At 43.9% G+C, this 26695-nt stretch overlaps 1 protein-coding gene across 3 annotated transcripts in view; it reads left to right on the forward strand.

The window, feature by feature from the left end:
- Positions 1-26695, forward strand: part of TEX37 (testis expressed 37) — a 65450-nt gene that overhangs the window by 9647 nt on the left and 29108 nt on the right. For 2 of the 3 annotated variants that reach the window (XM_045446801.1, XM_045446796.1), the window contains exons 2-3: positions 3011-3072; positions 8827-8967. In XM_045446801.1, coding sequence (XP_045302757.1) covers positions 8915-8967 — 53 coding nt within the window. In that variant the 5' untranslated portion in view covers positions 3011-3072; positions 8827-8914. The remainder of the gene's footprint in view (positions 1-3010; positions 3073-8826; positions 8968-26695) is intronic. The other variant, XM_045446799.1, reaches the window with a different exon arrangement.

A 26695-nucleotide genomic window follows, 5' to 3' on the forward strand; every position in this document is an offset into this window, starting at 1 on the left:
TAAGCGTCTGACTTCGGCTCAGGTCATGATCTCACGGTCCATGAGTTCGAGCCCCGCGTCAGGCTCTGTGCTGACAGCTCAGAGCCTGGAGCCTGTTTCCGATTCTGTGTCTCCCTCTCTCTCTGCCCCTCCCCTGTTCATGCTCTGTCTCTCTCCGTCTCAAAAATAAATAAACGTTAAAAAAAATTTGTTTTTAAATGTTTGATTCAGGAAACCATCTGAGGTACTTACTCCTTGGGATCTATTGTAAATTTGTGAAGACATCATCCATGATGATATCCAAAAAGGAACAGAGAGAGGATTTCTTGTGCCCTGACAGCTGCCACTGGACAATGTTTATGAAATATTTTTATCAACCTTGTCCAAGTGTTTTCCATCCCCTGCAGAACATTTTCAGCAAGTATTTCAGGTTGAGTTTAAAATTAGGTTCATTTATAAATTCAAGAAGGATCATTTATGAACTCCAGAAATATATATCGAGCATGACAGATCCTGGCCCTGGCTCCAGGCAGACATGATAAGCCATGAATCTCTGCACTCACATAGCTTTCAGCCAGGAGAAAGTTCTGACTCTGTATGACCCAGAGGACCAAGGGACCCAGGAGACTCAGGCTACAGGTTTACAATCCCCAAGGTCACTTTATCTTGCCTGGGAATACTGAAATAAGCATGTCTTTTAAGGATAAATTAGGCTTTCAGATGAGCAAAACTTATCTATAAGATATGCTAATTTATAAACCCTCACCCAACCATGCATATGATGTCTATGAAGATAGAAGTTTCCTCCTAGGAGAACTCAATTCTTCTCCTATCTTGAAAAGACAGGTGTGGAGCTTCAGTATGAAGCAGTGGTCCTTACCCAACACTTTCCAAAGTTGAAATGGTTAAGAATTCTGTGGCCTATGTTTAATGTAATTAATAAATTTAACTGCTATCTTCTTATCTTCTATCTTCCTGTCTTCCTATCTTCTGTGACCTAGACTTCTCCACTGACAGAACAATGGATAGTCTTGGCCATCCAGCCTGAATGAAAGGAGTCCATTCCCCTACTGAAACAGCATGGCCCTAGCACCCTCCATGGTTTGCCCAATGCATTGGTCCTAAACCTGTCATGGTTTGCCATGAATGAATCAAGAAGTTTAAAAACCAGTTCTCTTCTTTAGTTGTATGAATTGACAGGTCAAGATGTAACCAGGATCTTAAGTCAACCTGTGTCTGGCAAACAGAGAAAGATTAGTGGATTTTATAGTATCAGTGGCTTTATCATTTTGCTAGGCTCCATTTTACGTAAAATTTTTGTATAAGCATCATATATTTTACTACCTCACTGTACCTCTTCTTACCAACCTCCAATTGAACTAAGATTCGTTCCTCTAAAATCCCAGTTCCCAGGGGCACCTGGGTGACTCAGTCAGTTAAGAATCCGAATTTTTGGGGCGCCTGGGTGGCGCAGTCGGTTAAGCGTCCGACTTCAGCCAGGTCACGATCTCGCGGTCCGTGAGTTCGAGCCCCGCGTCGGGCTCTGGGCTGATGGCTCAGAGCCTGGAGCCTGTTTCCGATTCTGTGTCTCCCTCTCTCTCTGCCCCTCCCCCGTTCATGCTCTGTCTCTCTCTGTCCCAAAAATAAATAAACGTTGGGAAAAAAAAATTAAAAAAAAGAATCCGAATTTTTATTTTGGCTCAGGTCATGACCTCATGGTTTGTGAGTTCAAGCCCCACATCGGGCTCTGTGCTTACAGTGCAGAATCTGCTTGGGATTCTGCATCTCCCTCTCTCTCTGCCCCTGCCCTGCTTGTGCTCTCTCTCTCAAAAACAAATAAACAGTTCCCAGATTTTCTATCCTAGGACCTTTGCTTTGTCTCTACCTTTTGAGAATAGCAGTTACTTTCAAATAATAGGCACTCTATAGATGGTTTTTTGATGGCGATGATGATGAAGAAGGAGAAGGAGAAGGAGAAGAACCACCTATGGCTTGAACCTTGAACCTATGGCTGCTCCCTTAGTCTAGATCTTCTTGAGTTGACCCCACCCAGTCAAGGCTGAGATTGGAGAAGCTGGACTGACCTAATTTTCCAACCAGTGCTTCTGAGTCCTGTGTCAGAGTCACCCAGAGAGCTTGTTAAAATGCACATTCCTTGACTCTGCCCACATGGAGTCTGAACCCTTAGAGTGGGATGCCTGCAGGCTGTATACTTTTTAATCTCCCCCTCACCCCCACAATGATCCTGACATTTGAGTTTGGGAGCATAATTACCTATTCGAAACTTGAAAAATGAGGAAAAGTGCTGCTTTGTAGAAACACATAAGTGATAAAGAAGTGATTCACAAGTTGGAGAGATCAGTGAGAGGTATCCGAATCAATCAAAGTCTTCCTCAAATAATAGGACTCCTGCTCTTGTCTCATTTGGAGGTGACATGGAGAAGCCATGGCTACCATGTATGTGCCTGTAGCGTCCGTCAGAAGCAGAGAGGCAGTGGGAGACGGCTGAGAGCCATGCTAAGGAGCAAAGAGTATACAAGTGGTGGGAAAGTCAAGGAGCACTTCATATGAATGTATTAATATGTATTTGGGGGAAAAAAGATGGTTTGGGGGGAAAGGAAATCTTAGATGGAGATTTGGGAGGTGAAAATGGAGTGAACTTGAATTGAGGGAGCGCATGTCATTGTGGGGCACTAGTTAGATTGGTCCTTCTAAAGCAGAGCCTCCTAGGAACCTATGATGGAAGGTCTCAGAAGTATTTCTGGCAATCAAGCAGAATGTTCCAGTTCTCTGGTTTCTGAAGACAGAGAGACCTGGGCTCTGGACTCAGCTTTGGTGCATATTTAACTCAGGGAATAGTACCACCAGCTAAAAGCCACTTGAGTCTACTTGATTTTCTCATGTATGAGGTATAGATGGCTATAACCTAAATTGTTCGAAGGGTTCCATGTGATAATGTGTGTAAAGCACTAAGCATTCAGTAAATAATAGTGTTTATTTTCTTAATGCCTATTTTTTATTTTCTGAACAGATAAACCTGGGAATGGAGTAGACTGCCTTTGATCATGGATGAGTCACAGATGAGAACACAAGGTAAAGATTAATGGACACTTTCCTGCTTAGAAAAAATAAAATAAAATACATGATTTGCCTGAGAGCATTGTTTGGACCGATCTTCTTAGGTGAGAAAGCATTTGGCAAATGAAACACTAGACATTTCAATATATAACATATGAAGCTTCTTAATTTGGTGAAAAATTCATGAAATGCCAATGACATGCCAGGCGCTGGACCAGGCACAAGAGATAAGGAGAAAAGAGAGAGTTTCTGCCCTCAAGATACCCCAGCTAAGGAAAAACCAAAAAGGGAAGTAACTAGGCTGCAAGTAGCTTCTGTGGGATTTGTGATAATAGTGTCCTTTAAGATATTAGTAATTTTCTTATCCATTGCTAAGAGCTGCGTCTATTTTGGGGAGATTGAGCCCTTTGTCTCTAATAGGAGTTACAGTATTTTATCCTGATATTCCCTTTTGTCTTTGTTTCAGTGTTTTGTTTTTTATCTCATGGGTATCGTTTTTATATCATCAAATATTAGTATCTTCCTTAAGAGCTTCTAGATTTTTGTGTCAAAGCTGCCAGGCCTTCCTCATTCTGAGGTTATACAATAATTCTCGCATGTTTTCTTCATTTACAATTCTGTTTTTTTATATTCAAAACTTCTTTTAACTTTTTAAAAAATGTTATTTATTTTTGAGGGGAAGAGAGAGAGTGGGAGAGGCAGAGAGAAAGGGAGGCAGAGGATCTGAAGCAGGCTGCCAGCGCAGAGCCCAACGTGGGTCTCGAACTCGTGAACGGTTAGATCATGACCTGAGCCAAAGTCAGGCTCTCAACCAACTGAGCCACCCAGGCACCCCACTCAAAGCTTTTTATATTCCAAAATCCGCTGTAATTTATTTGGATGAGAGATGAGGATTCAACTTTCTTTTTTCTAGAAGGCCACCTGGGGTCCCGACATCATTTATTGAATAGTCCCCTTAATTTATTGGGTTTGTAGATAATATAAACCAATTTGATGTTGAGTTCTGAGATGAAAGGGTCCTTGGTATTCATTAATATTGACCCTGAGTCATCAACAAAAGATTAAATCATGTTGTGTAGTCTCTAAGAGGCAAAGGGGAGTGAATGATTCATATGGAATAATTTTAAGCACTCGTGTTAACACTTTTTGTTTTGTTGCTTAGAGGCCATAATTTCAAAAGTTTGCATCTTATCTCCCCCTAGTCAAGATAAATTTCTTGGTAACTAAAACTAAAATAAATATGAAAATGTCAGAGAAAGCCTGTTTGTAGTGACAGGTCAGTGGCTGGTCAAATGTTGTGCACGTCCAGGATCAGCTGGCTACTTATTCGCACCCCTGCATTTATCCTAGATCAGAAACCCTGAGAATGTAAAGCATTGTTTTATTTGGAATTCAATGATTAGTTCTGAAGCTCTGGGTCAGAAGAAGCCTCATGCTAATTAACAAGCCCATCAGCAGCATGAGAGACTGTTTCCTCACATCCTTATTCAAGATTCAATATAATCAAAGTTTACTAATCTCATAGACAAAAAATATCTCCTTTCTCGTTTCCACATTCACTTCTTTAATTATGAGTGATTTTGGCCATCTTTTCGTATGTGCGTTCTTCTTCTGTGAACAATGTTCTTGGCAAATTTTGTTGGATTGTTTGACTTTTTGTTATCCATCTAATAGAATCTTTGCATTAACGCTGTCAGGGAGAAAACACAGCCTCTCCAAGCCTGTTTTCTGGCCAGGAGATTGAAAGCAGTAATGTTAATGTTAAGGATAACCATCGGGGCACCTGAGTGGCCCACTCGGTTGAGCGTCCAACTTTGGCTCAGGTCATGATATCGCGGTCTGTGAGTTCAAGCTCCACGTTGGGCTCTGTGCTGATAGCTCAGAGCCCGGAGCCTGCTTTGGATTCTGTGTCTCCCTCTCTCTCTGCCCCTCCCCCGTTCATGCTCTGTCTCTCTCTCTCTGTCAAAAATAAACATTTAAAAAAATAATAAAAAAATTTTAAAAAAGGATAACCGTCAACTTCTACTGAGGACCTACTTCGGGTACTTCGCTCAGCATTAGCTCATTTGAGAGCCCCTCGTCCATAAGTCACCTTTGCACCAATTAGACAAAGGCATCCCTACCTTTGTGCGGGCATAGCCTGCCCGACTGTTCAGAGCAATGCTGTCTCATCTAATTTTCATAAATAATCCTACGAAGAAGGTATTATTATCCTTATTTTAGGTCATTTCCCCCAAGCCGCTCGGCGAATCAGCGGTGAATTTGGAGCGCATGATTGGTCATTGTGCTGTATAGTGCCTGCTTCACATGGTTACAGTCAGTATTACTCAAGACAGTCTCATAAAGTACTCAACACAAGTGGTAAATAGTTACTAAAATATACGTAGTATTAGCCTGTGGTCTGTCGTGTGTTGCAAATATTGCTTTCCAATTTTGTCATGTGGCGTTTAGTTTGGCTTGTGTTTGCTAACCAACAAAATTTTTCTATAATCAGATTTATCTTTTCGATTGTGACTGTGGTCATGACTTCTGTTTTGGTTGGCATTATAAAGACAAAATAATTGCGTAAGATAACCACTCCCGTGTTCATGAGGGGACGGGCTAACTTAAAGAGAGCCCTAAATTGAAGACCACATTTGCCTGCTCGGCCACGGAACAGCCTTGATGTGGGATGTGCGCTTTGCAGCACAGGCCTCCCGGTGACCCGGCTGCTTTTTCTCTGTTGGAACAGAACACGGGAGGAGAGGGGGAGAAGAACTGGAAAACAAGCAATTTCCCTTAAAGGAAGGGACATTCATTTCCATGTGAATCCCATTGGAACTTAATCAGGTGGACGCACTTGACTTCTAAAAAAGCTGGAAAATGTAGTCTCGAGCTGGGGGGGCTGTGCCCTGCGGAAACAAGGGGTATGGTGGGCAGGGGCAGAGCTCGTGTACTAAAAGAGAGGAGAGCATACCAGGGTACGAGGAGCACCCCTCCCCAAACCCTGCGGCCTCATATGTGAAAGTCCTCCCTTCCTGAACTGACTTCTGTGTAACTTTTGCTCAGCAAAGAACTTCAGGTCTTGTAGATGCAGTTCTTTACTTTTCTCCCACCCGCCCCCCCCGCCCCCCACCTCCAAGCTCTTTTTGTTGGGGATAATTACAAGAAGTAACTCAGAGTTAAGAGAAGAAATAATACTCCTTGCCTCCTGAGGGTCTTGGCAGATTCTCCTTCCTGGGTCTGGACCACTTTCCAGTCTTTCAGCCAGTTAATTGCTACCTGTTCTTCAGATGCCAGCTTCACCCTCAGAGAAAGGGCCCTAGCTCCTTCCCTCACCAAACAGACAAGGGCTTCTTCATAATCATCTCCTAGTATTTTTCGTTCATAGCGCTTTTGCCGTTGGTAACTGGGGTGGGTTAGCGTGACTGTTTGCCTGACATCACGCTGGTGGCACTGGACTGTGGATTTCCAGGGGGCGGGGGCTCACCTCCAGGGACAGAGCCTAGCACTGGGCACAGAGTAGGTGTTCAATAAATGTTTGCCGGACGAATGAATGGGTGTTGAGAGTCAGGCTGCTGAGCTCTGAAAGAAAGGAAGGAGGCTGAGACAATAGCAGCTGATACCTTAGCACCTCCTGGGTGGCCTGTCAGAGGGGAGGGGCTGAACCCGGGGAAGGGGCGGGCAGCACCTGACAGGCCTGATGGACCCAGGTCCAGAAGCTGTCTATCGGCAGGGCTGACAAGGGGAAAGCCCTTGCAGGGCAGAGGGGTACGGGTGGGAAATGCCTGCTCAACTCTGGTGCCAGCATTGAGGCCTCTGATTCTTTAGAAGAGGCACCCACACCTACTAACTGGTGAATTGATGAAACGTTATGTGTTGGGATTTTCCTGCCTCTTCTGAGAAGTAAAATTACTCGCTCCAGAACTTCATTCATTTTTCTGGAACGAAGCTAAATCCTCTGCCAGACACTTATTTGGACAACTTGCGTTTCAGTCTACAAGTGACATTGACATTTAAAGCAAATCTGTGTCAGGAGTGGTGGTGAAACCAAAGTAATTAGGATTTCATCCTCTCCTATTGTTGGTGCACTTTTGGACGTTACTATTGACGTTTGACCGTGTCCTAATCGATAAGGTAGATAGCATATTGACCATCAAATTAAACCGCAGAGATACTGTTTCAATTTGGGCAGGTGTGGGCTACATCATCTATATTGCATTCATCTACCTATCTCTCTTTTTTTGTAACCTCGGTTCCTCAAAGTTTCTGCCTCTTTTGTGGGAATGGTAAGTCAACTAGAAGCAAAGATAAGAGAAACAAAACACTTTGGAAAGCATACAGAAAAGGCAGTTGACATGAAGTCACTTACAGGATGGAACCTCAGGGCGGTTGCAGAAATGCACCTTGGGTCAACTTTTCTTTCTTTTCTTTAAATTTTTAATGTTTATTTTTGAGAGAGAGAGAGCGTGCGAGTAGAGGAAGGGAGGAGAGAGAGGGAGACACAGAATCCAAAGCAGGCTCCAGGCTCTGAGTTGTCAGCCCAAAGCCCGATGTGGGGCTTGAACTCATGAACTGTGAGATCATGACCTGAGTTGAAGTCAGACGCTTCGCTGACTGAGCCATCCAGCTGCCCCATCAACTTTTCTTTTTTAAATTCCTCATTTGATTTCATGTCCCAGTGCACATGGAAATGACAGCTGCCAAGAGAGGTACAATGTTGGAAAAGATTCGGGGAGAATCAAAGGGCCTGGGGTTGTACCCTGGGAGTCTCTTGGGCTTCTCTTTCGTGGTCTTACTGTCATCTGTCATTATCACCCAGGAGGGTGAGTAGCCATAGTAACCGCTGGTGAAAATGCCACCCAGCATCTTCACCTCTGGGACTGTATGTACCTATTCTTCTTTTTCTTTAAAATTTTTTTTTAATGTTTATTTATTTTTGAGAGAGACAGAGACAGAATGCGAGTGGGTTAGGGGCAGAGAGAGAGGGAGACACAGAATCTGAAGCAGGCTCCAGGCTCCGAGCTGTCAGCACAGAGCCCGACGTGGGGCTCGAACTCACGAGCTATGAGATCATGACCTGAGCCGAAGTCGGTCGCTCAACCGGCTGAGCCACCCAGGCGCCCCTGTATCTATCTATTCTTGACCAGTGAAGAAACTTTGCATTTGTTCCATTTGGAATAGGAAAGCACTCCACAATAGACCATCTTCCTTCTTGCTGCTTAGGTTTTCTCCCATCTGATGATTTCAGCTTCAAGGAGGGGAAAGAACAGAAGAGCCAGAGCGGGTGGGTCAAGAGCTCCTCCAACCCTCAGTCCGTTCCATCGCGTAATCCAGGCACCTTTGGCTCTTGCAAAAATTATTACAAGAGTAAAATGTGATTCTAACTTTCCCTTATGAACACCTGTGCTAGATTTTACTGCCTGGATAATCAGTCCATTTTTACTGTTGACGTTATTCCCGGAGAGTCCTTGGAGGAAAACCATTTGAAAATAAGGCTGGTAACCTCAGCCTGATGCATCTGATGACGCTTTTGTTCTCTCCGTTGAGTCGCGTCTGACAGAGCATTTGAATTGCAGCTGCTTGAAAATAGGCAGTGTGCCGGCTTCCCAGCCTGTGAAAACGCGTCTCGGCGTCACTGTGTTTTCTAGTCTTGTGTGGCAAGAGAGATAGATCTGAAAAAGAGAAGTAATTCCAAGTTTAGAGAAAGTGGTGGGGCAAAGCAGAAGGACGACGGCTAGAAGCACCGGCCTCAGATGGTTTATTTACACACCAAAGCCGTCTTTCCAGTGGCAGCCTTCCGCATTTCCAGAAGAAACTCAGATCAGAGGCTTGGCTGGATCGCGCCTCCAGACTTGAAGGAACAGGAGCTGACGCTATGCTCTTCACACTGCGCAGAGGAACCTGGCGTGGGCCCAAGGCCTTTGTCAGGTGCGCTTTCTCTATTGTTCCCCAAATGGCGAGGGATTAAGATGAGGGGGTTGGAGTGGCAATTTTTTTCTGACTCTTCCTAAGCCAGAAGAGACACTTTTCTTAGAGAGCTGTGGGAAGGAATGCAGACTGCTGAGTGCTTTGGGGAGCTTGTTTCCAAACACCTGGGGTGTGTGTGTAATCCGCACTTGAAAACAGCTGACTTCTGCTTCCTCCAAGCCACCTCCCGCCCCTCCCTTCCCTTCACCACTGCTCTTCCTCCAGCCTCCAAAGCCCCGCTCTTTGAGTCTTAGGACTAGAAGGAGTCCCACCGCTCACAGCTACAAGTGGGGTGCAACCTCCTTTATTTAGGCGAACCGGCTAGCTTTGCCGCCCTCCATCCCAACCACTGAGGTTGCAAGTAAGGGAGAGAGTTGGATTTTCAAAATGATCTGTGCCTGGCTCTGAGCCTCTCATGCAAATGTGCGCCGCAGGCCTCTGGGAAGTTAGGACACCTCTGGTGTTGGTATGGTTGATTATTCATCAGCACCTTTGAGCCCTCAGAGAAAGGCCCTATAGAAATACAGAGAACACGGGGCGCCTGGGTGGCGCAGTCGGTTAAGCGTCCGACTTCAGCCAGGTCACGATCTCGCGGTCCTTGAGTTCGAGCCCCGCGTCGGGCTCTGGGCTGATGGCTCAGAGCCTGGAGCCTGTTTCCGATTCTGTGTCTCCCTCTCTCTCTGCCCCTCCCCCGTTCATGCTCTGTCTCTCTCTGTCCCAAAAATAAATAAACGTTGAAAAAAAAAAATTAAAAAAAAAAAAAAAAGAAATACAGAGAACAGAAGGTGGCTCCTCGAACTGCACCTGGCCCCGCTTTATTGGTCAACTTACTCCCTCAGGAGTCCTGAGAGCCAGAATAGAAATTACCATATTGCACAAGATACTTTTTTTTTTTTTTTTAAGATTTTAATTTTAAGTAATCTCTACACCCACTGTGGGGCTCGAACCCACGACCCCCAGACCAAGAGTTGCATGTCCCACTGACTGAGCCAGCTGGGTGCTCCTACACAAGCATCATTTTAAATTTATTATTTTCTTTTATTTTTAATATATACTTTTAAAGTTTACATGTTTATCCTGAGAGAGAGAGAGGGAGAACAAGTGGGGGAGGGGTAGAGAGTGGGGGACAGAGGATCCAAAGTGGGCTCTGTGCTGACAGCAGACAGCCTGATGCAGGGCTTGAACTCACGAACCATGCGTGAGATCGTGACCTGAGCCGAAGTCGGATGCTTAACCGACTGAGCCACCCAGGCGCCCCTGAATTTTTAAATTTAGGGAATTTTCCCCTCTCAATTTGGGTTTGGTGGGCTAGGTACTCAAATAAATCTCCTGTACAGCTGACTTGTCTGTAAGCCCTAAGAAATAATAGCTGCCAACAGCGCTGCTCAGAGATTTAAAGCTGCCTGAAAAGGTTTTTTTAAACTTCTCAGAAACAAAACTGGTTCTGTGAGTAGCATGTAAAGGATTAGAATCAGTCCCGCTTCCGAGAGAAGTAAATCAAGCAGGACACCGGACTGGTCAGCTGCGCTCTGTCCACAGTGTGCAAAAAAACAATTAAAAATTGTTTAATGCTCCTTGTCCAGCTCTGGAGTCCCAGCCCGTGTGGCACCGGTGATCACCTGCGGGGACCCCTTCTGTCCGTGATCAGCACGTTCACGGAGGGCAAGAGCTGTGGCTGCTGTGTCCCCTGCTCCAACGTGGAGTCTAACACACTGACCGCTTGCTGAGTAAATGCTTGCTGGTGCGTCTTGTTATTAATCGGTGAGAGAGTCTGACGACGCCGTACCTCCGCAAGCATGTTCATTTAGCTTCTTAAAAATCTGCTGCTGTGAAAGGTAAGCTGTGTTTATTTCGAATCTCAAGCTTACCCCTGAAGGAATCTGTAACTGATGACGGCACTGAAGGCTGTAACTTGCTTTTGTTCTGCTGTTTCCACCTACGAAATAGGCAGGATGGCTGATCTGCTGATGGCCTCTTCTGTGGCGGGTTGTGGGCTTTCTGTAGGAAATGGGCGTGTTCAGATGGTGCGGGAAAATTGCATATTCTCGACCATTCCTACACTCTTGCATCTATAAATCCAGTGTCTCTTTGCCATAAAGATTTTATATAAAATGGGGAGTATCGAAACATTTTTCTGTTCATATCAGTCCAGGTTTGCATTTTATTTGTCTATTTATTATTATTATCTTTTAGTAATCTTTACACCCAACGTGGGGCTTGAACTTACGACACCAAAATCAAGAGTCACATGCTCTTCTGACTGAGCCAGCCAGACGCCCCTCTCGGTTGGCATTTTAAAACAGATTTCTAGGGGCGCCTGGGTGGCGCAGTCGGTTAAGCGTCCGACTTCAGCCAGGTCACGATCTCGCGGTCCGTGAGTTCGAGCCCCGCGTCGGGCTCTGGGCTGATGGCTCAGAGCCTGGAGCCTGTTTCCGATTCTGTGTCTCCCTCTCTCTCTGCCTCTCCCCCGTTCATGCTCTGTCTCTCTATAATATGCTCTGTCTCTAAATAAACGTTGAAAAAAAAATTAAAAAAAAAAACAACAAACAGATTTCTAAATACATACTTTCAATAAATATAAAAGCTCTACTCAGTTAAGTCACTACTTTGTATTATATTCCAGTGCATAAATAAGATTAATCCTAGACAGTAAGTCTTAAAATGCTTAGGAAGAAACAATTGAAGTGTAAATAATGTAGGACTTTGCCCCGGTTTGTGTTTGGAGCCCCGAGATCCTAGGAACGGGATGCAGTAGGGTTACAGGATTCAAATCTAATTATTAATTGAGTTGGAAAAATAACTACTTGGAAAGAGAAAATGTCATCGCTGGAAAAAAAATAACATGCTATCCAGCGGTTCTCTCTTACCAAGCAGATATATTAAGAGTACAGCTGCCCCTTGAACGACATGGGTTTGAACTACACACATCCACTTACATGCGGATTTTTCCCAGTAAATACAGTACAGTGCTGTAAAATGTATTTTCTCTTTCTTATGATTTCCTTAATAACATTTCCTTCTCTGTAGCTTACTTTATTATAAGAATACAGCATATAATACAGATAGCATAGAAAATATGTGTTAATTGACTGTTCGTGTTATTGGTAATAGTCAACAGTAGGCTATTAGTACTTTACAAGAGGCTATTAGTTGTTAAGCTTTGGGGGAGTCCAAAGTTACTCATGGATGGGAATGCAAACTGGTGAGCCACTCTGGAGAACAGTATGGAGGTTCCTCAAAAAGGCAAAAATAGAACTACCCTATGACCCAGCAATTGCACTACTAGGTATTTATCCAAGGGATACAGGAGTGCTGATTCGAAGGGGCACATGCACCCTGATGTTCATAGCAGCACTATCGACAATAGCTGAAGTATGGAAAGAGCCCAAATGTCCATCAACAGATGAATGACTAAAGAAGATGTGCCATATATATATACATATATATGTATATATACATGTGCATGCATATGTATATGCATGCATGTATATATGTATATATACACATATGTATACATACATATGTATGTACATACATATGTATGTGTATGTATACATGTATATATACATATACATGTATATGTATATATACGTGTGTGTGTGTGTGTGTGTGTGTGTGTGTGTGTGTGTGTGTGTATAAACAATAAATGACCCGCCAGGGCACACTATCACAGAATTTTAGCGTTAGGAATGGAGAGAATATTCTGAAAGATGATAGAGTAAAAGTTAGAAGTCACACACACAGGATTACCTAAGACTGCAGTAATAACTGGTCAATAGGGGAAGATACATGGAAGTGTCTTCAAAATTCAGAGGGATATGATGTGGATGGAGCGAATGTATTATGCCAAGAGAAATAAGTCAATTAGAGAGAGACAAATACCATATGATTTCACTCATATGCAGAATTGAAGAAACAAAACAGATGAACATATGGGCAGTTGGGGGGCAGGGGAGAGAAGAGAGGGAAACAAGCCACAAGAGACTCTTAATCATAGAGAACAAACTGAGGGTTGATGGAGGGAGGTGGGTGGGAGATGGGCTAGATGGGTGATGGATACTAAAGAGGGCACTTGTGGTGAGCACTGGGGGTTGTATGTAAGTGATGAATCACTGAATCCTGCTCCTGAAACCTATATTGCACTGTGTGTGAACTAAAATTTAAACTAAAAAAGGAAAAAAATAAATTGGTACATTTCTACTGGAAAATGTTATGACTATACCTAGCAATATCTTCATAGCTCTCGTCCTGGAATCCCACTTATGTTCCTAGAGAATAATTTAGCAGAAGCAAAAATAAATGAGTAAGTAAACACATAAAGAGCCATGTTTTTGAAAAAAAAAAAATTCAAAGGGATAACAAAAAAAGGAGAAACAACACAAGAACCCATTAACTGATGAATGGATAAATAGAAGTGGTATAGCAATGCAAGGGACCTTGTTTGGCAGTAAAAAGGAATGAAATACTGTTACCTGCTACAACATGGATGACGTTGCAGGCATGATGCTCAGAGACTACATGTTGTAGGACTCCATTTATATGGGGGGAATGGGGAGTGACTGCTAATGGATATACAGTTTCTTTGGGGGCAACGAAAATGCTTTCCACTGGATTCTCAAGGCTAATCACTGTTCCAATTTGATGGTTTTATCATCATACTCATTTGATCTACTCATTTGACCATTATCACTTGGTGGCTTTGCATGCTAACATCTCTTCAAGAATCATCAGACTAAATGGAAATATCCTTTGGAATGGGTACACTTTATTATTAGCTAACACATCGGTTAGTTAATCCTTTACTAGAGTTTAGCTGCCTGGGGGCATGTGAGAATCTCTCAGACCCAAGCTTGCCAGTCAGGGATGCTCGTACCTACCCACCTGTCCTTCAAAGACCAATGACGAGTGGTGGGAACGAGTCTTCTCAGGTGGCTGAGACATGAGGTGATGGGGAAAGCGCTCAGCTCTCCCTGCAGTGGAGACAACAAAGAGGAAAATCTTTCTTTTATTTATCTGCACCTGCAAAGACATTTAAAGAATCATTTGATTCATATATCTACCCATCATTCTGCTGGCCACCCCCTGGATGCAGGTACTGTGCCAGATGCAGGAGTAGAGAGACTAGAATAAGCTATCGCCTGCTCCCGGGAGCTCTTGATCTCTTGAGCAAAGTATGGGGATGCTTGAGACATAGTTCCTGGTATTTTTGTTCCTCATATTTTTGCCAAACTTGGCCTGTTCCTGTAAGAATAGATCGCCCTTCCTCACCTCTACCCCTTTGGTGTCATTAATTGAAAATTAAGTCAGCTTCTTGTTTCATAGTAAAATATGTGGCATGGAAGGATTACCTGGCTGTGACACTGTGCCCCTCCGGCTGTCTGGGGTGACCCATCCCTGTAGGCTGGCTAAGTCTGCATCAGTCAAAAAATATCCATCAAGCTGCTTCTATGGAATAAGACTGACGAGGTCCCTTCACTCCGGCTGGGGGAGGAGGGAGGTGAAGTGAGGGCTACTTTGGATAGAATGAGCAAGGGCAGACCTCTCTCAAGGATGAGCATGAGACAGCCAGGCTATGAGCTGGAGAACAAGTATTTTCCACCACACCGCACTGGAGGCAGGCATTATCAGTCCAGCCTCGCAAGGGACGAGTCCCGCCCCCAGAAGACGAGGAGCTCATCTCGGGTCCTGCAGCCTTCAGCTGGCAAAATAGACATTCACCTTCTCTTTCTCCCCCTCCACGCTAGCCATTCTCTCTCCACCACCCCCGTGTCAGCTGGAAGTGAAACAGCAGAGGGCCATGAAGTCGGATTGGGGAGGGAGAGAGAGCCAAGTTGAATGTTAAAGAACAAGAGGGAAGTAGGCGTGGCCCAGTGGAACAGGATGGGGTCATAAGCAGGGTTCCTCTTGCTTCTCTGCCGTTCTCTGGTCATTTTCCTTAAACACTGCACGTCTCCAAAGAATGGAGTCTTATTCTTGCCCCAAGAGAAAGCTTGAACAAAACACTGGACTGAGTTTTGAACGTCAGAGAAGTGTGTGGGAATCTCCCCTGCCCAAGCTTGCCGGCCAAGAATGCTTGTATCTCCTTACCCGTCCTTCAAAGGCCAACGACAGGTGGTGGAAACTGGTCTGTTCAGGTGGCCGAGGAGAGGGCAGGGGGGCGGGGGGACACCCACCTCTCTCTGCACAGGAGGTAACAGATAGGATGGGTTCCCATGTTGTGCCTGCAAACATTAACGCACATTCATAAAAAACGGGGCTTTCACAAAGCATGAGGCCCTCAGTCTGTCATCAGCCAGGCTGGGAAACTGGGGTCCCACCTGAGCCATCCTTCTTCTTCAGGACACTTCACCAACCAGGCCTCTGAGAACCATAAATAAAGATCACTGCGAATGGCTTTTCTGTCTGACCCTTTAACCTGAAATAAAAATAAAGCTTGGAGAATGTAATCCTGACTCAAGTCTCCTTCGTGGGCTCCTCCTTCCCTTACCTGTTGACAGGTGCCTGCCAGACCTCACAGTTACCTTTGATTTAGCCGTAATGGCATCTCCACACTTAGCCGAGGTCTGCCCTGTAATCCTTCCCAAAGCTTAAGTCAATTTATATGGTAACCTGAGAGCCATTTCTTGCTTCCAGATGATGTCACTGTCTGTTAACACCTACTGGAATGATCACCATACTCATGCTCAGGGCAATGGAACAGATTACTCTCGAAGCCAGAGCTGGGCTAAAACAAATGTTCAACAAGTTTTCAAAATAGAAAAAGAAGCTTTATTCCCATATGCCTTTTTGTAAACTCCTCCGATATCACAGTCCTTATTTTCAGAGAGCCAAGAATGGTTTTTCCGAATCAAAAATCTGCACCTGAGAAGTTGACGTGTGTTTACGGAGAAAAAGGTGGCAAATCTGAGACTGGAGCAGAAGAGCACAGACGTAAGGATCAAAACCTCCCGATGAATTTTAAACCATATATTTTTCTCCGTTTGAACCCTGAAATGAGTTTGCATCAATAAAAAGTTAGCCCCAGCATTTGTTTGCTTGAGCACAGTTCTGGGGACAAAGGGGTCTTAAGTTTCTTTGTTCCCGACTTCTTTGGGGTCAGGGAGTGAACAAGGTAACAGTGTCTTTGCGTTAACCAGCATCTGCTAGCCACAGCAAAATTAGGACCGTTTTGTTACGGGACAGATGGACGATGTAGATTAAGCGGTGGACAGAGAGAGCTGTGTTTGTGCGTGTTCACATTTCGCTTTGTTTTAAATGTATGGAAATGATTAAAATAAAGCGTCTTTGGCTTTGAATTTTATGAATAGGGGTGCCTGGGTGACTCAGTTGGTTAAGTGTCCAACTCCCTTGGCTCAGGCGATGATCTCCTAGTTTGTGAGTTCAAGCCCTGAGTTGGGCTCCACGTGACAGTTTACTAGACTCCATTTTACACAAAATTTTTGTATAAGCATCAGCTATATTTTACTAACTTACTGTACCTCTTCTTACCAACCTCCAATTGAACTCAGATCCATTCTTCTAAAATCCCGGTTCCCAGGGGTGCTCGGGTGGCTCAATCAGCTAAGCATCTGACTCGATTTGGGCTCAGGTCATGATCTCATGGTCTGTGAGTTCGAACACCACATCGGGCTCTGTGCTGACAGTGCAGAGTCTGCTTGGAATTCTCTCTCTCTCTTCCCCTCTCTCTGCCTCTTCCCCGCTTTCTCTGCCTCAAATAAACAAACTTTAAAAAAAAAAAAAAAGTAAATTTTATGACTACGTCGGATGCCTGGGTGGCTCACTGGTTCAGCGTCTCACTCAGTTTTGGCTCAGGTCATGATCCCAGGGATGTAGGATCAAGCCCTGCATTGGGTTCCACACCGAGCTGGGAGACTGCTGGAGATTCTCTCTCTCCCTCCCCTTCTGCCCCTCTCCCGTGCTTGTACGCTCTCTCTCTAAAACAAATAAAAGTTAAAAACCTTAAATGTTGTGAATATATCAATGTTCTCTTTCCCTACTGTATGATTTTCCTATTGCTGCTGTAGTAAGTTACTACAAACGTAGTGACTTAAAGCCATATAAACGTATAGTGCCAGGGATCAGAAATCTGAAGTTTTCAGAGGAGGATCTGTTTCCTTGCCTTCCCCAGCTTCTAGCGGTCACCTGCTTTCCTAGGCTTGTAGTCCCTTCCCTCTGTGTTCAAACATGTCACTCCAACCTCTGCTTCTGTCCTCGCTGCTTTTTCTGACTCTGACCCTCCAGCCTCCCTCTTAAAAGCACCTTTGTGATTCCATTGCACCCGCCCTGATAATCCAGGATAATCTCCCATCACGAGATCCTTAATTTAATCACACTCGCAAAGCCCCTTTTGCCATATAAAGTAGCATAGTCCCAAATCCCAGGGATTAGAACACCAGGCATCTTGAAAAGGCATTCTCCAGCCTACCATACCCACTTTCACAAGTGTTTCCAAACGTGGGAGCTGGAAGTCCTTGCTGAGATGCAGATGAAGAGCCATTCGCACACCCAGACTGTGCCCCTCACCGCAGCTCACTCCACGAGAGAGCTTTTGTGTCTATCCCTGGGCCCAAAGCCTTCTCCGCAAGGGGTCATGGCTTCTCTGCCTCTTGCTGCGAGGTGGCTGAAAGGGCATTGAACTTGGTGCGACTTTAAACAAGACTGTTTAACATCTCTGAGGGCAGTTTCATTGGGTGTAAAAGGGAAAAGGGAAATAACACACACTTCTCATGGCCCTCAAGGGGTGAATGAGGTCAGTGCTGGAAGCACTTCATAAACTGTAAAGACTTTGTAGGCATATCCTCCAGCAGGACTCATTTTAAGGCATAAATTATGTAGCCAAGAGATCGTTAGAGGAAGAAGAGACTTGAGATCCGGTGTTCCAAACCCTTGTGACAGATGTGACATCTGGGGCTCGTATGGCTTCACATGCCTGTCACGAAGCTCGTGACTGGGTAGGCCACGATTAGTTCCATGTTCTTTCCATTGTCAACCCAATGGAACGGTAACATGTTCCACTCAGTACACGGTGGGCCATCCACTGGGCTTTTCTACTCAGGTCTGTCCAGAGTCTCCCATCCACTGTCACCACTCATTCGCGAGTCTATACTTCTCTTCTCTATGTCTCACACCTGATGTTTGTTCAGTCCTCTCTTTTCCAGCATCTACTTCGACTGTTGCTGTTTTTTTGTTTGTTTGTTTGTTTACTTACATTTGAAAGAGGCAGAGAGACCAGGAGCAGGGGAGGGAGGGAGGGAGACAGAAAGAGAGAGAGTCCCAAACAGGCTCTGTACTCAACACAGAGCCCGATGTGGGGCTCCATCCCGTGAACCATGGGATCATGACCTGAACAGAAATCAAGAGTCAAATCCTCAACTGACTGAGCCACCCGGGTGCCCTTTACTGTTTTCAACACTTACTGATTTCTTGTTTTGCACCATCTTCTAGTTTCTTCAATATAAGCTGAGGTCATTGACTCCGACAGGTTATTTGATGGAATACGTGATGCTCAATTAAATTTTCATTTCAGGGGCGCCTGGGTGGCGCAGTCGGTTAGGCGTCCGACTTCAGCCAGGTCACGATCTCGCGGTCCGTGAGTTCCAGCCCCGCATCGGGCTCTGTGCTGATGGCTCAGAGCCTGGAGCCTGTTTCCGATTCTGTGTCTCCCTCTCTCTCTGCCCCTCCCCCGTTCACGCTCTGTCTCTCTCTGTCCCAAAAATGAATAAAAACGTTGAAAAAAAAAAAATTAAAAAAAAAATAATAAATTTTCATTTCAAATAAATTTTTAGCGTAAGCTTATCTCAAATATTTCATGGGACATGTCTATAGTAAATAACATTTCATTCTTTATCTGAAATTCAAATTCAGCTGGGTATCCTCTTTTTTAGTAACAAACTATAGACATGATCCCTGAAAGTCTAGTCTTTATTCTGTAATTTTTTTTGAGACCTGTCTCCATTTCTTTTTTTTTTTTTTAATTTTTTTTTTTTCAACGTTTATTTATTTTTGGGACAGAGAGAGACAGAGCACGAACGGGGGAGGGGCAGAGAGAGAGGGAGACACAGAATCGGAAACAGGGTCCAGGCTCTGAGCCATCAGCCCAGAGCCCGACGCGGGGCTCGAACTCACAGACCGCGAGATCGTGACCTGGCTGAAGTCGGACGCTTAACCGACTGCGCCACCCAGGCGCCCCTGGATTTCTAATAGAATTATTTTTAAAAAATTTTTAAATGTTTATTTTTGAGAGAGAGACAGAGCTTGAGCAGGGGAGGGGCAGAGAGAGAGGGAGACACGGAATCTGAAGACACAAAATCTCCAAGCTCTGAGCTTAGGGTACAGAGCCTGATGCAGGACTCGAACCCACAAACCATGATATATATTATAGCCTGAGCTGAAGTTGGATGCTTAACCAACTGAGCCACCCATGCGCCCCTCTACTAGAATTATTTAATGTTATAAATTTCTCTCTAAACTTTTTCTGCATTACACAAATTTTGGCGTTACCTTTCCATTTTCATTCAGTTATAAGATCCTTTTTAATTTCCCTTTTTATTTCTTTTTGGGTTATTTAAAAGTATGTTACTTAGTTTTCAAATACTTGGAGACTTTCCAGAGATACTTGATTTTATTTCTAATTTAATTCTATTGTGGTCAGAGAACATGCTTCGTATGATTTTAATCCTTTTAAATTTATTGAAACTTGTTTATGGCCCAGAACGTAGTCCACCATGGCAAATGTTCCACGAACACTTGAATTTGAAAAGAATGTATATTTTGCCATTGATGGATAGAGAGTTCTAAAATGCCAATTCAGTCAAGTGATGGATCATTGACCAAGTCTTCTTACTGACTTTTCACTCTACTTGTCCTAAAATATTGATAGAGGCACATTGAAATCTCCAACTTCAGCTGTAGATTCATCTATTTCTCCTTATAGTTCTCTTGGTTTTTGTTTTTGTTTTGAAGCTCTGATATTCGATGCATAAACATTTAGGATTGTCCTGCCTTCTTGATGAATTGACCATTTCATCATTACAAAATGAGTCTCTTCCCTGGATTCTGAAATCTTCATTGTCTGATGTTAATACAACCATACCAACTTTTTCTTTTTTAGTGTTAGCGTGGTATGTGTTTTTCCATACTTTCATTTTATTGTATATTTATATTTAAAATGCGTTTCTTATAGGCAACATCTAGTTGCTTTTTATTCAATCTGATAGTTTCTGGCTTTTAATTGTGATGTTTAGGTGGTTTTCTTGTATTTACATGTCAGACATTTAAAGTAGCTCTTTTGCAGGGTGCCTGGGTGGCTCAGTCACCTAAGCATCGGACTTCAGCTCAGGTCATGATCTCATGGTTCTTGAGTCCGAGCCTTGCATCGGGCTCTGTGCTGACAGCTTAGAGCCTGGAGCCTGCTTACGATTCTGTGTCTCCCTCTCACTCTGCTCCTTCCCCGCTTGCACTCTGTCTGTCTCTGTCTCTCTCAAAAATAAATAAACATTAATAAATAAATAAATAAAGTAGCTCTTTTGCTTGAAAGAAGGAATACCAGTATACACAGATTGAGCAGAAGCGCTGACCTTACGTGCTATAAAAAAATAAAATGTTTTCAAGAGCTACATTTCATTCATGATGGATTTATTCACTTGCATTTGTGTTTAAATGTAAACCAATACAAAAACCATCAGGTTTTTAAATTTAGGTTCCTGGGTCCCACTCCCAAAGAGTATGATCTGGGTCTGGGTCTGGTCCTGGAGCTTGTACCATAGGACACAAACCGCGCCGCTCTGCCATCACCATGGTAACACCGCCAGCGCAGGAAGTTCTCAGATCACAGCTGGAGGAACACTGTGTGCAAAGCAGCCAGGTTCACTGGATGTACCATCATCTGTTTTTCTTTTTCTTTTCTTTTCTTTTCTTTTCTTTTCTTTTCTTTTCTTTTCTTTTCTTTTCTCTTCTTTTCCTTTCTTTTCTTTTTTTTTTTTTTAGGTTATCAAAAGTAGTAAACAAATATTTTGGGGTTTGCCTTCCCATTTCCAGCTGTGAGACAGCATGAGCCGATTACCATTTAAGTCAAGCCAATTTCCAGTGACACAAGTTGAGTCCTTTAGGGAGGCAAATTTCTTCTTCAGGGCTAGATCGCCATCCTTTAGTAGAACCTGTGTTACCAAGAAATGAAAGAGAAGAAAGCAGCTACTCAAATGAAATCTGAGTTTAATGAAGACGAAAGGTTTTGGTGATTTATTTAATTGCAACAATAAGAGCATATATATCGTGGAAAAGTGTCCTGCGTTTGCCAGTCATCTATTTTGAAACTTTCTGTTGTTGTCGTCGTGATTGTTGTTGTTGGTGGTGGTGGTGGTAGAGAAAAATCACACTCGGGAGTGTTCCTTCTCACCTCTCCCCTATCATGGCTCTTGCCCATTTTTCGGGACCAGCCCAAGCAAGTCCTTTTCTACGATTCTGCCTCTCAGACTCACTATAAAGCTAGAGTCGATTACGCAGATTTGTCACTTGGTCAATTGATTTTCAGCCGCCTTCTGGGCCCATGACGTCACAACAAACCAACTTTGGAAGCCAGATGTCAAATGAGGAGAAGAAATTATAACCTGGGCCCATAAAGGAAAAAAAAGTATTGGTTCCCTGGGTGCTGGGATGGGTGGGAAATCCCACCCGCCAGATCAGGTGCTGAGAAGGAGTAACAGGTATGAGGAGAGAGTACCACCGAATGCAGAGCACTAAGGATTAAAAGAAATGTTTTTCCTTGTGCTAGTACCCATGTATGTAAATAAATTCAGTAAGTGTTTATTTAATATTCTAGCAGCAAAAAAAAAAAAAAAAAAAAAAAATCATTTAGCATCTCCCATACCAGGAAATCTCTACTATAGTCTCAGACTCTTCAGCGCAGGAGTCAGGCACATGAGCAGACCTTGCAGCAAAAATCTGGGGAAACCAGAAGAGGCTTCTGAGGAAGGTGGCATAGGAGCTGGGCGGCCACCAAAGGAAGAATGGGCATTTCTTTTTTTTTTTTTTTTTTTTTAATTTTTTTTTTTTCAACGTTTATTCATTTTTGGGACAGAGAGAGACAGAGCATGAACGGGGGGAGGGGCAGAGAGAGAGGGAGACACAGAATCGGAAACAAGCTCCAGGCTCTGAGCCATCAGCCCAGAGCCTGACGCGGGGCTCGAACTCACGGACCGCGAGATCGTGACCTGGCTGAAGTCGGACGCCTAACCGACTGCGCCACCCAGGCGCCCCGAGAATGGGCATTTCTGACGGGGATTTTTGTGGGGGTGGATGGAAGTGGCAGATGAGGTTGCAAAGGTTGGATTGGGACTCAACCAAGAAGGGCCTTAGATGTCAGAAGTTTAAAATTCATAAGAAGCCAGGATCTTTCAGGTTGACCGTGGGACCTCAGCTCATCCAGGGCCCACAGGGAACCATGCAGAGACACAGACACGACATCTTGCATCGTGTAGCAATTGGATTTGCATTTGATTTTTGTTGTCATTGTTTTAATGCGTGTTGAGGTTTCTAGACCGTTTGACCAACGATGGGCAGTGATCCGTGCACAAACCGAGTGGTGCAAGAAGACAGATCACTGAGAGAGGGGCTCTGTTTATCCACAAATACCTTGACAACTTGCAGTGATGGAAAAGGAGACACAGACAAAATGTCATGTGGAATAGGGCAACAGTCAGATTGGCAATGCTTCCCTTACCTGTCTCAACTTTGTTCTTTCCCTGGCGTTATTTCTGCAGCCTGGGATGGCTCATATTTCATGCGAATGACACCAATGCAGAGATCTTCTCAAAGTATTACTTTCAGCACGTGTTTATGTGCCATCGAATATAATCTAGGCAGTTTCAACTCTATGCAGGAACGAACACAGCAAGAGAAGTAGGGATATTGGAATTTCCAAACTGCATCCCTAAAATATGTGCCTCTCTGTGGCATCTCCCCAGCTGCCATCTAAAACCATGCCCGGCCCCTTTTTCATCCTCCTGTAACTTCTTATGTCTCACAAATAATATAGCTGCTCAATAATCAATAGTAAAGGACTTCTTGTGGTGGTGGTTTGGATGTATACCTGATATTAGGATACTTCTCATAAAAATATAAAATAACAAAGACTATGGAAGAGAATATAGGCAGAAGGGAGGCTTGCCTGTTTTAAATATTGGTTCAGATGATCAGTGAATTGTTTCTTCCATTATTATTGTTTTCTTTTTTCTTAAGTAAGCTCTACACCCAATGTGAGGTTTGAATTCACGACCCCAAGATCAAGAGTCATGCATTCTACTAACTCAGTCAGCCGGGTGCCCCTGAACTGTTTCTTTTAAGATAAAGTTTATAAGGGGTGCCTGGGTGACTCAGTCGGTTGAGCGTCCAACTCTTGATTTCAGCTCAGGTCATGATCATGGTATTGTGGGATCAAGCCCTGCGTTGGACTCCATGCTGAGTGTGGAGCCTGCTTGAGATTCTCTCTCTCTCCCTCTCCCCCTCTCCCCCTCTCCCCCTCTCGTGCTCTCTCGCGCGCTCTAAAATATAAATAAATAAATAAATAAATAAATAAATAAATAAATAAAGTTTATAAAATTAAATATTACAGGGGCACCTGGGTGGTTCAGTTGGTTAAGTGTCCAACTTCAGCTCAGGTCATGATCTTGCAGTTCGTGACTTCCAGCCCTTTGTCAGGCTCTGTGCTGACACCTCGGAGCCTGGAGCCTGCTTCGGATTCTATGTCTCCCTCCCTCTCTGTCCCTCCCCCGATCTTGCTCTGTCTCTTTCTCTCAAAAATAAATAAACATTAAAAAAAGAAAATTTTAAATGAAATGTTATAAACTAACACATACACAGTATAGAAAACTTAGGAAATACTCAAATGTTGAAAGAAAAGAAATCATACATAGTTCCACCTATCTAATACATCTGTCGTTCACATTTTGCTGATTTCCTTTCGGGCTTTTTCTTTACGCACAGTTCTGATCTATTTCTTAAATAAGAAAATGAGCTTCTGTCAAAGTGTCAGGGGAGCACATGGAATCTCTGAGAATTACTTTTTTTTAAAAAAATTTTTTTTTCAACGTTTATTTATTTATTTTTTGGGGGGGGACAGAGAGAGACAGAGCATGAACGGGGGAGGGGCAGAGAGAGAGGGAGACACAGAATCGGAAACAGGCTCCAGGCTCTGAGCCATCAGCCCAGAGCCCGACGCGGGGCTCGAACTCACGGACCGCGAGATCGTGACCTGGCTAAAGTCGGACGCTTAACCGACTGCGCCACCCAGGCGCCCCGAGAATTACTTTTTAAGTGGGAGAAAGTTTGAAACACTCTGAAGCCTGATGTCACCCAACTTCTGGACCTGTCAATAGAAACCCTTTGCTATCCGGAAGCTTTAAGGTGAAAATGAATTTGGTCCTGCATTTCCTTAGCCAGCACTGAGCCCCTCTTCTGTGGTCTGCACGGTGCTAGGCACAAGGTCACTTAAAAACCACCGAGTTCTCCAGGTGGCTGGGTGAGCAAAACAGGACAATGTGCTGAGTCAGAACTTGTAAAAGCCCTGAAATTCCGAAGTGTCCATTAGTGACAGACGCTAGCTGACAGAGGATTTGCGTGAGGACAAGGACAGTGACCAAGTCTGGAAGATAAATGGAAGCCATGGAGAGAAAATGACTTTTTTTTTTTTAATGTTTATTTATTTTTGAGAGAGCAGGAACGAGGGAGGGGCAGAGAGAGGGGGACACAAGAGCCAAAGTGGGCTCTGTGCTGACACCACAGAGCCTGATGTGGGGCTGGAACTCACAAACTGCAAGATCACAGTCTGAGCCGAAGTCAGATGCTCGACTGACTGAGCCACCCAGGTGCGCCGAATTTCTTTCTAATTCAAAAACAAAAAACCAAAAAACCAGTATGTGGTTAATGTGCAAAGACGTAACAGGATTACATGCTGTAAGGACATGATCAAATTGCCCCTTCAGGTAAACTTCCTTTAGCTTCTGGATAAAGTAAGTGGCAGAAGGATGCCTTGGGGGAGCAAATTGCCTTCAGCGAGGAACCCTGCTGTTCCCCTGAAGAGGGAACAGTGTGGAGACAGCTCTATGATAAGTCATCAACTGTACTTCTCCCTACAGCCAACCTGGACACGAGTAGTACCTCTGGCATCTAGTAATAGCCGCTGCATTTCCAGAGAGGTCTGGGAATCCTTGCGAGCCCACAGCCCAGAAAAGGTTGAAACCAGGATTCAAGCAGTCCTTTCTATTCTTGGAGAAAAAAAAAAAAAAGAAGAAAGAAATGCCTCCCCTCTTTGAGCAGCGGACTTGCACTGTTGGCAGGGCAGGAGAACGTATCAATCACACTATCAGGTTCCCAAAAAACTCACATCTACAAATCAAAGAGCAATATCTCCATGTCTTAGCTTCATCTACAGTGAGTAGCTAATCAGTGTCACCTTCAAATCACAATGGCAACTATTCGAGTTCTAGAAAGCCCGTGACTCTGAAGGATACTAGCGATACCTCTGCTCATTTCCAGGATGGCTGATTTATAAAAACTTTGGGCTTAGCCAAATTAAGAGAGGTAGGGAAAAGATTCCTGGAATAGTGGCTCTGGTTTCACAGTGGCTTATCTCTGCTCTGGCTAATCACTTTGAAATTAACGGGCCTCAGGGCCTTGCATTTAGGGGCTAGCACAAAGATGCACGAAGAGAATTCCAAATTTTACTGCATTGCTAATGAATGGTATGAAGCCATAAGAGGGAAACAAAAGAAAAGATAAGAAGAGAGATTTAAGAGGAGAAAAATCACTGGAGATCTTCGTCATTACCCTTTCCACTCAGCCTCCCAAATCAGATAAAAGCCCTCTTTTGCATAACTGTTCTTATCTGTAGGATCTTCAATTTGTGATAATATTCAAGGAGTAAGGGACAAAGGAGTGGGCTGTAATTGAAGGGTTAAGATGCCATGACTTTCAATTAAAATTATTATGATGATTCTTTTCAATAGTACAGAGACCTAGCATTTATTTAGTTTCTGGTGACAAAACTGAAACTCACATTTCAAAAAAATCAGAGAAGCCTCCCAAAAAAACCCATAGCATGCCCCAGAGCACACAGATTTCACATTTCAGAAAGCATGGACTTCATTTTGAGCTTCTAAAAGTTTTTGGGGAAGAGCAGCTGACAATTCCAGGGCAGGTTCATTCAGGAACACAGAGGGTAGATTTTCAGGAGAGAGGAAGTGAGACGGGATGTCTGGGGAAAAGCAAACACTTCACACTTCAAGGTGGACTGAAATTTCTCCCTTGCCCTGCCCCTCTTCTCCCATGACCCTTAAGATCCTTGATGCACCTTAGCTGAAGTACAGATCAAAGGGAGAGGGGTGACTCTTGACACAAACTGAAACCACCCAGTTGTTTAATTATCTCTTGATGCAAAACGCCAGGTCTTGCTTTGCTTCTCCATCAGTGGAGGCAGGTGGTTTAGTACCGCGGCATTTCTTTTCCGGGAGAGGTTTATATTACCTAACAGAGCAACAGTGGGCCGATAATAGAAAATCTTGGACTCAGTTATACGTTTTGGAATGATTGAACTAATGACTCATTTTGGAACCCACAAAATACTTTTTAAGCATATGAAATGTAGGCATTACATTCTCAATTTAGAATCTGATGCTGGAGGACGTGGTAGACATTT

The sequence above is a fragment of the Leopardus geoffroyi genome, chromosome A3 (assembly GCF_018350155.1).
Source record: "Leopardus geoffroyi isolate Oge1 chromosome A3, O.geoffroyi_Oge1_pat1.0, whole genome shotgun sequence".
NCBI lineage: Eukaryota > Metazoa > Chordata > Mammalia > Carnivora > Felidae > Leopardus > Leopardus geoffroyi.